The sequence below is a fragment of the Oncorhynchus nerka genome, linkage group LG3, assembly GCF_034236695.1.
Source record: "Oncorhynchus nerka isolate Pitt River linkage group LG3, Oner_Uvic_2.0, whole genome shotgun sequence".
Classification (NCBI taxonomy): domain Eukaryota; kingdom Metazoa; phylum Chordata; class Actinopteri; order Salmoniformes; family Salmonidae; genus Oncorhynchus; species Oncorhynchus nerka.
Genome location: NC_088398.1, coordinates 22,955,955 through 22,974,023, shown reverse-complemented (window position 1 = coordinate 22,974,023; position 18,069 = coordinate 22,955,955). Strand labels below are relative to the sequence as shown.

The 18,069-nt window shown below is 41.7% G+C and overlaps 1 protein-coding gene across 1 annotated transcript in view; it reads left to right on the top strand.

Annotated features, from left to right (window-relative positions):
* The window catches only part of LOC115105058 (serine/threonine-protein kinase fused-like), a 41,280-nt gene extending 23,648 nt beyond the window's left edge, over positions 1-17,632 (top strand). Inside the window, 5 exon segments of the mRNA XM_065009941.1 lie at positions 9,789-9,934; positions 15,171-15,309; positions 15,506-15,613; positions 15,785-16,309; positions 16,312-17,632. Of these exon segments, the coding sequence (XP_064866013.1) occupies positions 9,789-9,934; positions 15,171-15,309; positions 15,506-15,613; positions 15,785-16,309; positions 16,312-16,890 (1,497 nt within the window). The 3' untranslated portion in view covers positions 16,891-17,632.
* Positions 17,633-18,069: the final 437 nt, after the last annotated feature.

The window sequence follows — 18,069 nt, the reverse complement described above, 5'->3', positions numbered from 1 at the left end:
TCTGCATTGCTTGCTCTTTTTCGATTTTAGGCTGGGTTTCTGTATGAGCACTTTGAGACAACTGCTGAAGTAAAAAGGCCTTTACAAATCAATTTGATTGATTAAACGTAAATCTAGGACACTCCAATTAGTATGATATGTTACGTTTCGTATGGTGTGAATGTCCATCATCCATTTCGTATGACATGTTACGAATAGGAATTTGTACAATATGTTACAAATTTGAAAAATATATGATGTTACAAATTTCTAATTTGTTGTGGCTAACATTAGTTAGGTGGCTAATGCTAACATTAGCTAGGTGGCTAACATTAGCCAGGCTTGGGGTTAAGCTTAGGTAAAGGGTTAGGGGAATGGTTAGCTAAAGTAGCTAAAAAGTAGTAAGTAGTTGCTAAAATGCTAACGGGCAACCTTTTAGGTTTCTAGACATTCGCATTATACGCCCACCCATCTTGCGTTAAAGGGATCGTTATGGGTGTAAGATGGCACAGTGATGCCATCTGTTGGTAAATGTTCATTACTGCAACTCTTGTGTTTTACCGGGGTGCTTGAGATACCCAGATGTGTTGTGATGTACTGAACAAGACTGGTTACTCACATCAATGCCTCTGTTTCGTCATTTAACATTCAGACAGGATACCATGGGATTTTGACAATGAAGGCCTTTATCTACTTCCCCAGAGTCTGATGAACTCAAGGATACCATTGTTATGTCTCTGCATCCAGTATGAAGGAATTTGGAGGTAGTTTCACAAGCCAGTGCTAACTAGCATCAGCACAATGACTGGAAGTCTATGGTATCTACTAGCATGCTATAAAAATGTATCCACAGTTCATCTGACTCTGGGAATGTAGATAAAGGGCTTTATTGACAAAATGTTGAAGTAACATTCTGTCTTATGCAGGGGTTGGAACCAAAAAATGATTTCCCAATCATTTCATTCTGGACAGAACCATTATAACCAGCAAAATACAGTTCTGAATCGGTTTTTAAACCTTTGAAATCTGATTTTAACATGAAATTACTACGGATAGAGCAGCTTGCTATGGAGTGGGCAAGCGCTGGGTATCTAGTGATGACATGCATTATCTGAATTAGGCTCAAAGAATTATCTGGGATCCTTGGGACATCCCTACCCCATTTGAAGTTTAACATTTAAAAATATTAAGGTAAGGGTTATGGTTAAGATTAGGGTAGCGGTTAAAGTTAGGTTAGGGTTGAGACATTCCAAGGATTCTGGATAGCACTGACCTTTTGCATTTCAGATCGGCAAATCAGATCATGACTCGTGACTCGCTCCATTGAGAAATCAGAAATTGAGATTATGGACTGCTTTGCTAGCGCTGGTTGGAATATGTTCTGAGACTCCGCCAATAACATCGACAAGCTAACCACCTCTGTCACCAGCTTCATAAGTGAATGCATCGGCGAAGGTTCGCTGCTCCTCCAATCAAAAGCCCTGGATAAACTAAAGGACAGGGCTACCGCACACAGGGCTATCACAGACAACCCTGAGGCTACGGCTGAGGATAGGAACGAGTACAATAAGTCCCGCTACGACCTCCGCAGAGTCATTAAACAAGCAAAAGGTCAATATAGGAATAAGGTGGAATCATACTACACAGGCACCGACGCCCGCCGAATGTTGCAGGGGCTACAGTCCATTACAGATTACAAAGAAAGACGCAGCTATGGTCTACCCAACAATGCCTCTCTTCCAGAAAAACTCTATGCATTTTATGCATGCTTAGACATTAACACTGTACTGTGCATGAGGGCCCCCACCGACCCAGAGGACTGATCTCGCGCTTCGAGGCCGACGTGATTTAAGTTCTTTAATGAGATCAACACTGGCAAGGCCGTGGGCCGGAGAGTATTCCAGGGCGAGTTCTCAGCGCATTCACAGATCAGCTGGAAAGCATATTCATGGTCATTTTCAACCTCTCCGTGTCCCAGTCTGTAATCCCAACATCTTAAAATGACTGCCATCATTCCTGTTCCCAAGAACTCTAAGGCTTCTTGCCACAATGATTACCACTCTGTGGCCCTCGCATCTAATCATGAAGTGCTTTGAAAGGCTGGTTATGGAACACACCAGCAGACACCCTAAAAAACTTGAACTGCGGATACTTGCAAGGGTTACAAAACACAATATACATCAAAGCGCCAGCTCCCCCGTCAAGACATGCCTGCGCTCTCGGCCCTGCCTTATATCAGTTTCTCTGCCTTATATCAGAGTCCCGGGCAGAGTTTAGCAAGCAGGAGCAGGTATGAGCAATTAGTTAATTATTTGGACATGTCTTTTCTTACAAGCTGTCCCACAGTTTCATCACAGTATGACACCAAATAAAGGGGCGTTAATACTTTAGGGGTGGGGCAGAGGAGAGGTCAAAAACACAGACAACTGTGTTCTCTCATGTTTAAACCTGACACAGCAAGACAGCAGTCATTCCTGAACTAAACTGACTGAGGTAGAGGTAAGATTATTTAATTTTTTAAGATATAAACTGTATTTGATTAACTTCCCATTTCATAACAAGCATTAAGTTAATCAACTTTCCTTTTTAAAGTAGAACAAAGGAAATTGTGATTTTATATGAATATGTTGTATCAATATCCGATTAAATGTAAGTAGCTACTCGAGAGGATTGCAAATGTTATTGCCTATCATGAGGCATTAAAAAAACATGTATATCTGGTTTCTAGAGGTGTCAGCGTAATTTGCCCAATGTGGCCAATTGTGTAAAGGCAATGTCAGGAGAGCTGCACATTGCTGGGGGGGGAAGTAATTTTCATTCCTGTATATTTACAGTGCCTTCAGAAAGTATTCACCCCGCTTGACTTTTTCTACATTTTGTTGTGTTACACCCTGAATTTAAATTGGATACAATTTCGATATTTATTCACTGGCCTACACACACAACCTCATAATATCAATGTTTTTTGCAATAAAATAAAAAATGAAAATCTGAAATGTCTTGTCAACTATTCAACACCTTTGTTATGGCAAGCCTAAATTAAGTTCAGGAGTAAATATATGTTTAACAAGTCACATAATAGGTTGCATGGACTGACTTTAAAACAATTACAGAGTTGAATGGCTATGATGGGAGAAAACTAAGGATGGATCAACAACATTGTAATTACTCCACAATACTAACCTAATTGACAGAGTTAAAAGAAGGAAGTCTGTACAGAGTAAAACATATTCCAAAACGTGAATCCTGTTTCAAGAAGGCACTAAAGTAATACTGCAAAAGATGTGTCAAAGCAATTAACTTTTTGTTTGGGGCAAATCCAATACAACACATTTCTGAGTACCACTCTCCATATGTTCAAGCATAGTGGTGGCTGCATCATGTTATGGGTATGCTTGTAATTGCAGCAGGACAATAACCTAAAACACAAGACCAGATCTACACTGGAGTTGCTTACCAAGAAGACAGTGAATGTTCCTGAGTGGCCAAGTTACAGTTTTGACTTAATTAAATCTACTTGCAAATCTATGGCAATACCTGAAAATGGTTATCTAGCAATGATCAACAACCAATTTGGCAGCGCTTGAAGAATTTTGAAAAGAATAATCGGCAAATGTTGCACAATCCATGTGTGGAAAGCTCTTAGACTTACCCAGAAAGACTCACACTAGTGACGCCTCAAGGCACGCCATCTCAGTGCTTGAGGCGTCACTACAGACACCCTGGTTCGTATCTAGGCTGTATCACATCCGGCCGTGATGGGGAGTCCCATAGTGCATAGCCCGCAATTGGCCCAGCGCCCTCCAGGTTTGGCCAGGGTAGGCCGTCATTGTAAATAAGAATTTGTTCTCAACTGACTTGCCTAGTTAAATAAGGTTAAATGTTGTTTTTTTTTTACAAAAAAATATAATCGCTGCCAAATGCTTTCTACAAAGTATTGACTATGGGGTGTGAATACTCTTGTTAATGAGATATGTATTTCTGTATTTCATTTTCAATACATTTGCAAAATTAAAAATGTTTTAACTTTGTAATTATGGGCTATTGTGTGTGTAGATGGGTAAGAATTTTGTACAATTTTATTCATTTTGATTTCAGGCTGTAACAACAAAATGTGGAATAAGTCAAAGGGTATGAATATTTTCTGAAGACACTGTACATGCTCATAGTTTAGCAATTCGCTCTTTTGCTTAAATAGCATGAGCTATGAATTCATTATTGTAATGCGTTCACTCCCAAAATCAAATCTTTTCAAATAATTGTAGTGTTGGGAACAGAAGTAGGGGTCACATTATATTTGATGGCAGGCCACAAATGGTCGCTGAAAGGTATTTACCTATCTTGATGGCTGTCCCTCAGACAGCTTTCCTCCTATACATAAGTTATGTCTTGCTATGTCTCTGTCTAATCTCCACTGAGTGTACAAAACATTAGGAACACCTTCCTACTATTAAGTTGCACCCCCTTTTGCCCTCAGAACAGCCTCAATTTGTTGGGGCGTGGACTCTACAATGTGTAGGGATACTGGCCCATGTTAACTCCAATACTTTCCACAGTTGTCAAATTGGCTGGATGTATTTTGGGTGGTGGACCATTCTTAATTCACATGTGAAAATGTTGAGTGTTAAAAACCCAAGTAGTGTTGCCGTTCTTGACACACTCAAACCAGTGCGCCTGGCACCTACTAACATAACCCTTTCAAAGGCACTTTAATATTTTGTCTTGCCCATCCACCCTCCATTCATTCATGTCTCATAAAAATCCTTCTTTAACCTGTCTCCTGCCTTTCTTCTACACTGATTTGAAGTGGATTAACAGGTGACCTCAAGGGATCATAGATTTCACCTGGTCAGTTTTGTACACTCAGTGTATATTGTTACTATGCAAATGGATGACACAACACAGGATGTGACTTTTTGTTTCTGTGCAGAGTATGAAATAACCTGTTTGACATCATTTTACCCCGCTGGCATAAATAGGGTACTGCGCTATCAGGAATCTGGGAGTGCCTCAATTGTTGTTGGTTGGTATTGAATGGATTAGAATACCAGTTTAGAATTAATAGAATTTCCACCTTAATATATGAGAAATTGGTAGTGTAGTGTCCGAATACCCATACTACATACTTAAACTGCATACTATGTACTCATCGTTGCATAATATTTAGCACGTACCATTTAGTAAAAAGTATGTCACGGCTGCAACGCAGGAGCAGCTCCTGACTGGCTGAGTAGGTGGGGCGGGACCGAGTGCAGGTAGATTTTTTCCGAATTCAACAGACATGCATCCTATTAACCAGCCTGATAGTAGCTCATTTCCAATTTGATTAATTTCTGTAAACTCGGAATAGAATAGGAATGGAGTTATAGGCCTACTCAGTCTGCCTAATCAGATTCGACCCCATAGCCCATACAGCATCTCTCCTATTTAAAAAGGACTGAAGACAGAAAAATATAATTTGGTTCCATTTCAACATATTTATTAGTGAAACCAAATAGCCTAGTACACATAGCAAAACACTTCAAATGTTCAAATCGAAAGGCTATTGCATCGCAAATTCAGAACTGCGTGACAGCAACATAATAAACTAAAGCACAGATCATTGAGAACGAGATCAGAATGACTGCTAAGGCTTGATCCATAAAGTAAATAAATAGGTAGCCTAGCCTAAAACTTAAACAAGCCATATGTTCAAATCAAAAGGCCTGATTCAAAAATGACATCAATAACACAGCCACATCCCGAGTCCCCGGTGCAGGCACATTCAGAAATCAAACGATGCTTTAGTAGGCCTATTTAGTTTAAAAAGCTCAGAGGAAGGCCAAGCGAACAATAACAACTTTTCTATGCGAAAACAGAAATCCACTTTGGATTAAAAAATAAATAAAACTTCCGTTTTCAAAGAAGTAGCCTACGATGCAATACTCGTGATCATTTTAAGGAAAACAAAAACTACTTAGCCTACATATGAACACTACCACAGAACCTTCGCTATTTGGCATCTTCACAATTAAGTATCCTAATTTTGTTTGGCTATTTGAAGAGACCTGGGGCCTTTCACTCGCAGCCCACCTCTTCCAATTCATTGTGGAATAGTGTGCATCGAATTTAAACCATATTCGATTTTCAAAAATTCACATATTAAAACATTTGATTTTCTCATACTGACAATGGGTCATGCGCGTTGTTTCCCGCTATTCGCTGAATCAGCTAGGGCATCCCCACCCACATCCTGTGGTGTAAAGTAACCTACTTAAGTAGTTATGCTGTATTTTTACTTTACTTTTCTATTTCTGACAACTTTTACTTCACTATATTCCTAAAGAAAAGTATTTACTTTTTACTCCATGCATTTTCATTACATTTTGAATGCTTGGCAGGATAGGAACAGAACATCCTGGTCATCCTTACTGACTCTGATCTGGCGACTCACTAAACACAAATGCTTTGTTTGTAAATTACGTTGGAGTGTGCCCCTGGCTATCCGTACATTTAAAAAAAAAAATGTACAGTCTGGTTTGCTTAATATGAAGAATTTGAAATTATTTATAATTTTATTTTTGATACTTAAGTATATTTTAGCAGTTTTAAATTTGATACTTTCAAATAAAATAAAAATGCATTTGTCACATGCGCCGAATACAAGTGTAGACCTTACCATGAAATGCTTGCTTACTTAAGCCCTTAACCAACAACGCAGCTCAAGAAAGTTCAAATATTTACTAAATAAACTAAAGTAAAATATTTTAATACAAATTAACACAATAACGAGGCTATATACATACCGATATCGTGTCAGTGTGCGGGGGTAGAGGTTAGTCAAGGTTATTTGTACATGTAGGTAGGGCTAAAGTGACTATGCATAGATAACAAACAGCGAGTGGCAGCAGTGTAAAACAAAGAGGGGGGTGTCAATGTAAATAGTCCGGGTTGCCATTTGATTAATTGTTCAGCAGTCTTGTGGTTTGGGGGTAGAAGCTGTTAAGGAGCCTTTTGGACCCAGACTTGGCGCTCCGGTACCGCTTGCTGTGCGGTAGCAGAGAGAACAGGCTATGACTTGGATGAATGGAGTCTTTGACAATTTTTTGTGCCTTCCTCTGACACTGCCTAGTATATAACTCCTGGATGGCAGGAAGCTTGGTCCCAGTGATATACTGGGCCGTACGCACTACCTTCTGTAGCACCTTACAGTCGGATCCCGAGTAGTTGCCATACCAAGCAGTGATGCAACCGGTCAGGATGCTCTCGATGGTGCAGTTGTACAACTTTTTAAGGATCTGGGGACGCATACCAAATCTTTTCAGTCTCCCGAGGGGGAAAGGTGTTGTCGTGCCCTCTTCACGACTGTCTTGGTGTGCTTGGACCATGATAGTTTGTTGGTGATGTGGACACCAAGGAACTTGAAACTCTCAACCCGCTCCACTACAGCCCGTCAATGTTAATGGGGGCCTGTTCGGCCCTCCTTTGCCAGTAGTCCATGATCAGCTCCTTTTGTCTTGCCCACATTGAGGAAGAGGTTGTCCTGGCACCAGACTGCCAGGTCTCTGACCTCCTCCCTATAGGCTTTCTCGTTGTTGTTGATCAGGCTGTTGTGTCGTCAGCAAACTTAATGGTGTTGGAGTCGTGCTTGGCCACGCAGTCGTGGGTGAACAGGGAGTAGAGAAGGGGACTAAGCATGCACCCCTGAGAGACCTCAGTGTTGAAGATCAGCGTGGCGGATGTGTTGTTGCTTACCCTTACCACCTGGGGGCAGCCCAGGATCCAGTTGCAGAGGTAGTGTTTAGTCCCAGGGTCCTTAGCTTAGTGATGAGCTTTGTGGACACTATGGTGTTGAACGCTATGGTGTTGAACGCTGAGAACACTGAATGCTGGGGCGGTATGCGAATTGGAATGGGTCTAGGGTTTGAGGTTTTGATGGTGTTTATGTGAGTCATGACCAGCCTTTCAAAGCACTTCATGGCTACCGATGTGAGTGCTACGGGGCGGTAGTCATTTCGGCACGTTCCCTTTGCTTTCTTGGGAACAGGGACTATGGTGGTCTGCTTGAAACATGTAGGTATTACAGACTGGGTCAGGGAGAGTTTTAAAATGTCAGTGAAGACACTTGCCAGTTGGTCTGCACATTCTCTGAGTACACGTCCTGGTAATCCGCCTGGCCCCGTGGCCTTGTGAATGTTGACCTTTTTAAAGGTCTTGCTCACATCGGCTACGGAGAGCGTGATCACACAGTTGTCCGGAACAGCTGGTGCTCTCATGCATGCTTCAGTGTTGCTTGCCTCGAAGCGAACATAAAAGGCATTTAGCTTGTCTGGTATGATCGAGTCACTGGGCAGCTCGCATCTGGGTTTCCCTTTGTAATCGTTTGCAAGCCCTGCCACATCCGACGAGCGTCAGAGCCGGAGTATTAGGATTCAATCTTAGTCCTGTACTGACGCTTTGCCTGTTTAATGGTTCGTCTGAGGGCATAGTGGGATTTCTTATAAGCTTCCGGATTAGTGTCCCACTCCTTGAAAGCGGGCAGATCTAGCCTTTAGCTCGGTGCAGATGTTGCCTGTAATCCATGGCTTCTAGTTGGGATATGTACACACGGTCACTGTGGGGACAATGTCGTCTATGCACTTAGTCACCGGCTTCATCAATAATGTGGTATACTCCTCAATGTCATTGGATAAACAACGGAACATATTCCAGTCTGTACTAGCAAAACAGTCCTGTAGCGTAGCATCGACTTCATCTGACCACTTCCGTATTGAGCTAGTCACTGGTACTTCCTACTTTAGTTTTTGCTTGTAAGCAGGAATCAAGAGGATAGAATTATATTCATGTTAACCAAATGGACGGCAAGGGAGAGCTTTGTATGCGTCTCTGTGTGTGGAGTAAAGGTGGCTAAGAGTATTCTTTCCTCAGGTTGCACATGTGACATGCTGGTAGAAATGAGGTAAAACGGATTTAAGTTTGCCTGCATTAAAGTCCCTGGCCACTAGGAGTGCTGCTTCTGGATGAGCATTTTCTTGTTTGCTTATGGCCTTTTACAGCTCGTTGAGAGCGGTCTTAGTGCCAGCATCAGTTTGTGGTGGTAAATAGACGGCTACGAATAATATAGATGAAAACACTCTTTGTAGATAGTGTGGTCTACAGCTTATCATGAGGTACTCTACCTCAGGCGAGCCATAACTCAAGATTTCTTTAATATTAGACATTGCGCACCAGCTGTTATTGACAAATTGACACACCCCCACCCCTCGCAAGTTCATTTAAAACCAGGTACATTCATACTTTTACTCAAGTAGTATTTTGCTGGACTTTTACTTTAGTCATTTTCTATTAAGGTATCTTTACTTTTACTCAATTATGACAATTGGGTACTTTTTCCACCATGCGTATATCTAATTGTTCAGCAGTTGTCAAAGCCAAACTGAGAATGACATCTGGGCATTTAAAACATACTTGATTTTTGAAATGTTGCATACTATTAAACTTTATTTTTTCACATACTCAAACAACCTACTATTTAGGACGCAAGTATGGGTAGGCTATTCGGACACGGCCACTGTCTGTAGAATTTCTCTGTTCTACAGTTGCAACATTGTTTGCTTTAGTTTGTAGTCAACAGACAAACCCTTCTCATCCACTCCATGATTTTCTTCGGAATTCTCTTTGTCTTTGTAACTATGAGAGAATTGACTTTGTAGGGTGTACTTTAACCTTACAATAGTACTATAACAATTGTTATGCAGAGGTCAATGCTTTAGTAGTTTTTGGTCACATTTCTATCAGATCTTGACCCCACTGACCACCAAACCCCCTAGATGGAGTACTCCACCAAAACTCTTGCTGCTGGCTGCTTTGGGAAGATCTACAGGGAGAAGTACAATGACACCTGGGCTGCAATTAAGAAGGTGCCACAACACTTAATCAATAGGAGAGACCTGGAGAGAGAGTGTCAAGTATACAAGTGAGTATGACAGACAATGTGCTATCATGGTAGGTTGCTAAATGGTGATATCAGCCCAGAGGGAAAGTATTTTGCTCAGTGGTCTTTTTTTCATCTCTGTAGAAATATGGGAGATCTCAATTTTGTATAATTTATCTGAACTGTTTCTCCTAAGATAATTAATTCTTGAAACTTTCTTGAGACAAATGAGCTCGGATTGAGACTTCCATTTGAGAAGCATGAGAAATAGATGAGATCTTATCATTGTATCTTCATGAGCTAATTTATTGCACCAGAAATGCCTTTTTGAGCATTAAGGAGATGCATTATAAAAATGTGCATTCATTAAACACATTCACGTATCACAACAACAGATTCCTTAAATGGTAACAACTTTTAATGTTTAATGGGGTTGTTTTATACAACATTGTCAAACATACAAAGATAATGACTGAGAAGAGGTTAGATTGCTTTTAATACAAAATAGTATTGCTTGTAAAATATCAAAATAGTCCAAATATGGCCTCTAAAATAGGTGTGAAATTGAAAGTGCTGTCATTAACCCCATATAAAAAAAGGGCTGGCGCACACAATAAAAAAAGTTGGTAGAGGTGCTGACTGATGGCAAGTAAAACTGTATGCTATTTAAAAATAGAGTCAAACACTATATACAGGCTCCCAGTAATTTATTGGGTAAACCACAAATGTTTCGCCACCCTATTTAGACAGAGCCAAAGTGGAAAACTCCCTGCAAAATGCCTGGGGGGGCTGTCTAAAAAGTTGTCAGTCAGCACCTACCAGCTCATAATTGGTACAAACTGTACCAACTTCACACTTAGCGAAACTCTGTATAAATACTGAAGTTTGAAATTGAAGGTGTCATCACTAACCCGTGAACACTTGAACAGATGATTGTAAACATCTTACATGTGTCAAAATGAACCTGGGGTTCACCTGAAATGCAGATCAACCCAAATTAAATTACATAATTTATAGGGATTAGGGCTGGGAATTGCCAGGGACCTCGTGATACAATATTATCGTGATACGATATGTTTTTGCGATTCTCACTATTCTATATGTATTGTAATTCCATACTGAGATTTTATTTCGATTCGATATTCCAAACATATTGCTCACCGACCTAATGTCTGCTGCAGAGAGATGAGAGCCATGCGAAAACAAGTTTTGATCAGTCACGGAAATAAGTGTTGAGAAAAAATTGGCTCCCTTTTTAAAAAGAAGAGGGAGAACAAGCAATGAAGGAAAAATACTGGAGTTTTGGTGCAGGTACAGCCAACTAGCGCACAAAATTATATTGCGACATTGTCAAAACGATACAATATAGCATCAAAGATTATATCCCGATATTTAACTGTATTGATGCTTAGCTTTATTACTATTAGGGTTGTCCTGATGCCAAAATATTACCCACAAAACAATGCATGTGTAATGAGTATGATGGGAGACAGAGTGCTGGTTTCAAGCGCAGGGTAGGTGTTTTATTTGGTAAAGGAAAACACAGGAGTTGGCAGGGTCCAGGGACAGGCAGAAGGTCAACAGGCCAAAAACCTTGTCAGTGAGGATGGCCAAAAACTAAGACACACAGGAGGACTAATATGGAATTAAACAGCGCTCTGACTAGAATGTGTACAAAAACAATACCTCACAATGATGGGGTGTAATGAACTGAACTAAATAATGTGTGTAAATGACATATCACTGATATCCACATCTTGTATCAATATAACACTGAATTTTACCTCACGCTATTCACAAACTGTATATGACTCTGGTAGCTGCTGTTGTTGTGTGAGTGGTGGTTACGGTGTCTGCCGTGGTCTCTGGAGCCCAGGCTGTCTCATCTGTAGACCCTCTCCCCTCTCTCTCGCTCTGAGTGGTGCGAGTGGTGGGAATACAAATGCTCTGTCACGTGCTCCCTCTCCGGCCTCTAGGTCACCAGGCTGCTCGTTATGGCGCACATGTGTCACCATCATTACGCGCACCTGTTTATCATCAGACTCACTTGGACTCCATCCCTTCCCTGATTACCTTCCCTTTATATGTCACTCCCTTTGGTTCCTTCCCCAGGCGTTATTGTTTATGTGTCATGTCTGCATTTATGGTTCTTATTTTGTATTATGGTGTGCTTATTTATTAAAACACACACTCCCTGAACTTGCTTCCCGACTCTCAGCACACATCGTCACAGAATAACGCCACACCTAAGGGAAGCATCAGGGAGTGTGTTTTTTGTGTCAGGTGGAATGAAGTCGGGTCAGGGAGCCGCTACAATCTTTCATCCCTCCGCCGGCTCGCCAGGCTCCCCTGCCTCCGCCAGGCTCCCCTGCCTCCACCAGGCTTGCCCTGCCTCCGCCAGGCTCCCCTGCCTCCCCCAGACTCGCCTGCTTCCGCCGGCTCTTGTGCCTCAGTTGGTTTGTCAGGTTACCGTGCATCAGCAGGGGTGACGGTCCGCTCCTGATCCCCGGGGTCGTCCCTTTGGTTGGCCACCTGCGGCTGGAGCCGAACGCGCCGGGGAGGGGGTACCGTCACATATGCTTTCTCTCCGGCACTCTAGGTCGCCATTCTCCCTGCTCAGCCAGATTGATAGGTTTCCAGCACCTCAGCAGAGGTGACCGGTCCGCTCCGGATCCCCTGGATCGTCATTTTGGTCGGCGTTCTGCGGCTAGAGCAGCGCGTCGGGGAGGGTGTACTTTCACATGTACTCCCTCTCCGGCCTCTAGGTCACCAGGCTGCTCGTTATGGCGCACACCTGTGCGTTGTTCGTGTTTATTATTTTGTCTTACGTTGTGTTTATTTATTAAAACACTCACTCCCTGAACTTGCTTCCCGACTCTCAGCGCACATCGTTCCATGCTCTAACTTAACAGCGTCTGTATGTAATAGAACATACGTTTGGCATAGAGGAACTAGGTCACTATATCTGCTTGGATAAAATAGTAGCTAGCAAGATGGAGATCAGAGGTTCTTTTTAATGAATGCATTTCACAAGTGGCTAGTTTTCAATAATTTCTCATGTCTCTATGACACAACTCTATGCATCGTGTAAAAAAGGCCATTCTGTTCCTCCTCTCTAGTCTCTAGCTACCCAGCTTTCCCGCAGTCCCCTTAGTCCTGTTAGTTTGGCAGCTGATGCATTGTAAATGTTTATCATAAGAACTAGCCTAAACACATATTGGCACTGACAGTTAAAATTATCAACACTAAATAGACACTTGTTAACTAGCTAGCTATACATTTCACGATTCCAGAGGTAAGAATACACAGTCTATCAGCCTGGTCTCATAGACTAGATGTAACATAGTAAATGTAAATCCAGGACACTAAAATTAGAATATGTTACATTTGGTATGGTTACATAAGACAGAAGGTTACTTCTGGCAAAAACAAAATGAGGGTGGTTAGTCGGGGTCGATGGGTAGGGGTATAACGCGAACCTCTAACAACCTGAAGGTTGCGTGTTTGAATCTCATCACGGAAGACATTAGTATTTTAGCAAATTGTCAATTTTGCAACTACTTAGCATTTTAGCTAACCCTTCCCCTAACCCCTAGCCTAGCTAACATTAGTCACCTAGCTAGCTATATCTAAAAAATTAAAAAATAAAAATGGTTAGCTGCTAGCTAAATAGCTACTCAGTTTGATATAGCAAGTTAGCTTGCTTGCTAGATAGTTGGCAAATAACCTAGCTAGCTAAAGTTAGTTTGAGAAAATATGTTAATCTCTGGTAGCAAGCTAAGTTAAGTAGGTGACTTTAGCTGATAAATAGTTCAATTTACAGCATTTGCTGTTCGGACACTAACGTTAGTTAGCTAGTCAAGGTGAGCCAAAGAATCTACCTAGCTAATGTTACATTTTGTTAATGTAGCTAGCTAGTTATCTAAATCATAACTAGTGGGTTGAAAATGTTGTTATACTAACATTAGCCAGCTAGCTAAACACAGCTAACGTTAGCAATTTGCAATTCATACAATATGTTACAAATTTGAAAATACATATGTTATGAATTTGTATGATATGGATAACATTAGCTAGTGTTAGCCACCTAACGTTAGATATACTGTGTACATTGTTCCCTTACCCCAGTTTTTTTGAAGTCTTTTAGTAGTCTACTTTGTTGAAAATTTTGAAGTCTTCTCGTTGAAATCACGGCTAATATTGTGTAGAGGCTTGATAATTGAAAAGACTACAGTGAGTGAATCTCTAGTGAGCTAGATAACTCGCACTGAAATTTAAAAAATCCTGCCCGAACGTGATGTGGTTGTGGGCCAGTTACAGCAGTTGGTCACAAAAGAAATGCAGCAATGAGAATATTATGTGAAAACAGACATGTTTGAGAAGGAGCATACAAATAATTGCAGTCATAATATAGTCAAATCAAGTTTTATTTCAGATATAGCTGTAATCTCATTGTCTCATGCATGGAGACCTGTACAGGTGAATTCAATTATTTAAGATAATTTAGATCTATTATTTTGATTTGAATAAAACGAATATGAGCTACACGACATAACCAAAGGTATGTGTAATACTTATTTTCCACCATAATGTGCAAATAAATTCATTAAAACTCCTACAATGTGATTTTCCAGATTATTTTTTTTCTTCTCATTTTGTCTGTCATAGTTGAAGTGCACCTATGATGAAAATTACAGGCCTCTCTCATCTTTTTAAGTGGGAGAACTTTCACAATAGGTGGCTGACTAAATACTTTTTTGCCCCACTGTATATAGTGTATGTGGTTGTTTCTAGACATTTTTAAAAATAAGAAAATTATCTGTTTCTCATTTTGGTGTTAAAGTGAGCTCATTTGTGTCTATGATAAAATATATATATATTTAACCTTTATTTAATTAGGCAAGTCAGTTAAGAACAATGACGTCCTATACGGCCAAACCTGGACGACGCTGGGCCAATTGTGCGCAGCCCTATGGGACTCCCAATCACGGAGAGTTGTGATACAGCCTAGATTCGAACCAGGGTGTCTGTAGTGACGCATCAAGCACTGAGATGCAGTGGCTTAGACCGCTGCGCCACTTGGGAGCCCAGTGGGAAACGAAGGGGGAAAAGATGATCTCTTCTTGGATTTTGCTTTACTTTGGGATACATGTGAAGATGAGTGTGCTGATGAAGGTCACTACAGAAGTGATTAGTTGTGCTGTCTGTAGACTCCAATGCCCTCATAACCCTTTCTCACCATTTTCTTTCACACTTTCTCTGTGACCTGGGACTCCAGTAAGGCAATTCATCCTAACATAGTGAAGCTTCTGGGTAATCCAACACTCAAGGACTCTAAGTGGATCATCCCCATGGAGTTCATCTTTGGAGAAGAACTGGAGACAACCATCTTCAAATCACAACAATCTCAAATACAGGTAGGCCTATGGATCCCACTGCTGCCACCAAACATGCATGTGACAGTGTTGATGAAAGTTCACATAGAAAAACTCTAAATATATTTGATAAATAAGTATCTAAGCATACAGGATTTTCAGGGTGCCTTCCATACCTATTACAAAAAAGTGCAAGTTAACTCATCAGTTGATTATGAAAGCCTTTGATCTCCCACAGTTAACTCCATCTGTAAAGGCCACCATCATCACAGGCATGTGTGAAGGACTACTTCACCTACACAGCAAAGATATCGTCCATCAGGACCTCAAGCCTGAGAACATCATGGTGAGACAGGCATTAAAATAATTTTTGTTGTTTTAATGTTCTTCATTAATGATGCAAGACTTTAGAAGCAGTTGTTCACCTGTTGTTGGGAATAAAGGACATTGTCACACTAAATGCTTAGATTAGATATAAAACAATATTTTTCCACCCCTCTCAAATGATCTCTTCCAGGTAGAGCATGACACTCACCGAGCTGTGATCATTGATATGGGACTGGCCAAATTCTTCCGCAATGGCCTAAATTCTGCTGTGGATATGGGCAACGAGGCCTACTCTTCCCCTGAGGTCCTGCAGAGGCGGGGCCAACGAGACCAGCGTTCAGACATGTGGGCTATGGGTAAAATCATTGCTGAACTCTGTGCCAGAGTCAGGCTGCACACCCCTAGTGTCTGTCCGGCTATGATCTATGAGATCCTCAGTCTCCAAGGACAGCAGTACTGTAATGCTGTCTGTAGGATGGTGCAGAGCGACCCCACAGTGCGAGCCACCATGGCCGGGATCATGCCAGAGATGCGAAGGGCAGGGGGAGGTGGCAACACCGGGGAGCAACAAAGAGGACATCTTCCGACACCCTTTCCTCACACTGAGGTAAAAGACCCATCGCCACGTCCTCATGCTCCCCGCTATCAAGAGCTGAGTGCACAGCCTTGCCAAAGATTGAGGTCAAGACGACACTGCAACCACAACCCATACAGCGGTCACCTTCCCCGGCAAGATGGGAGCATGCAGCCTTGCCAATGACTGAGGTCAAGATGACACTGCAACCACAACCCGTACAGCGGTCACCTTCCCCGGCAAGATGGGAGCATGCAGCCTTGCCAATGACTGAGGTCAAGACGACACTGCAACCACAACCTGTACAGCGGTCACCTTCCCCGGCAAGATGGGAGCATGCAGCCTTGCCAATGACTGAGGTCAAGACGACACTGCAACCACAACCTGTACAGCGGTCACCTTCCCCGGCAAGATGGGAGCATGCAGCCTCTCCAAAGCCTGAAGTCAAGAACTCACCATCTCCCCTTCCAAAGGTAGACCAGGGTAATGCACTGGTGGTTCCATCAGGCATGGTTCAACCCAGTCAAGATGTCATGAAACAACTTCTCTTCAAAGAGGCCCCAAAGGGTCTCCCATGCCCACTCCCCACAACGGGAAAGGTGCGAATCCGCCGCTATGAGCAAAGGAATGGGGAAGTGGAGACTTGGGAGCAAAATGAGGTAGAGACTGAAGGAGGGAGGATAGTCAAGTTTGAGAATGTGATGTTTAACAACAAGTCATAAGTAGGTTATTGAGAGGTTGTGAAATAGTTGGGAATTGATTTGACTCTGCTTCTGAAATAGTTGGGAGTTGATTTGACTCTGGTCACTCTCCTTCCATCCTTCATTGTAAAATTCTGACATGTTTATGGAGAGGGGGAGAGTATATTTGGGAGGTGGGATAAACTAATGGAAGAATTCTAATGTCCAGTGAAACTATACCGGACGTACTGTGCCTAAAAACAAAGCGACACAATATCCCACTACGTGAGACCAAAATATATATATATATTAACAACAAAAGTTGTCTTGCACTGGTAAGTAGGAAACCTTGGAGTGTGTTAAGGTTGAGTAAGGATTTAGGGATGATCTTGAAAGTACTATCACTTCTTCTAATGCTACATCATGTTACAATGTTGCTCATCTGTTTAAGTGACAGTGTACAGAGGCACCTGGAATCAAGTAACTATCTTTGAATGGTTTTGAAACCTTTTTGTTTTGGGAAACTTATCCCTGTTTGCTAATCAGTTGTCTCTTTAGCTCTATATCATACATTTGACTGTGTACATACAGTACCAGTCAAAAGTTTTGGGCACACCTACTCATTCCAGGGTTTTCCTTCATTTGTACTATTTTCGACATCGTAGAATAATAGTGAAGACATCAACACTACGAAATAACACATGGAATTATGTAGTAACCAAAAAAGTGTTCGACAAATCAAAATATATTTTACCTTTAAGATTCTTCAAAGTAGCAAAGCGCAAACCAGATGGGATGGCGTATCGCTGCAGAATGCTGTGGTAGGCGTGCTGGTTAATTGTGCCTTGAATTCTAAAAAACTCTGTGTCACCAGCAAAGCACCCCCACAACATCACACATCCTCCTCCATGCTTCACGGTGGAAACTACACATCCAGAGATCATCCGTTCACCAACTCTGCGTCTCACAAAGACACGGCGGATGGAACCAAAAATCTCCAATTTGGACTCATCAGACCAAAGGACTGATTTCCACCAATCTAATGTCGATTACTCATGTTTCTTGGCTCAAGCAAGTCTCTTCTTATTATCGGTGTCCTTTAGTAGTGGTTTCTTTGTAATAATTTGACCATAAAGGCCTGATTCAAGCAGTCTCCTCTGAACAGTTGATGTTGAGATGTCTCTGTTACTTGAACTCTGAAGAATTTATTTGGGCTGCAAT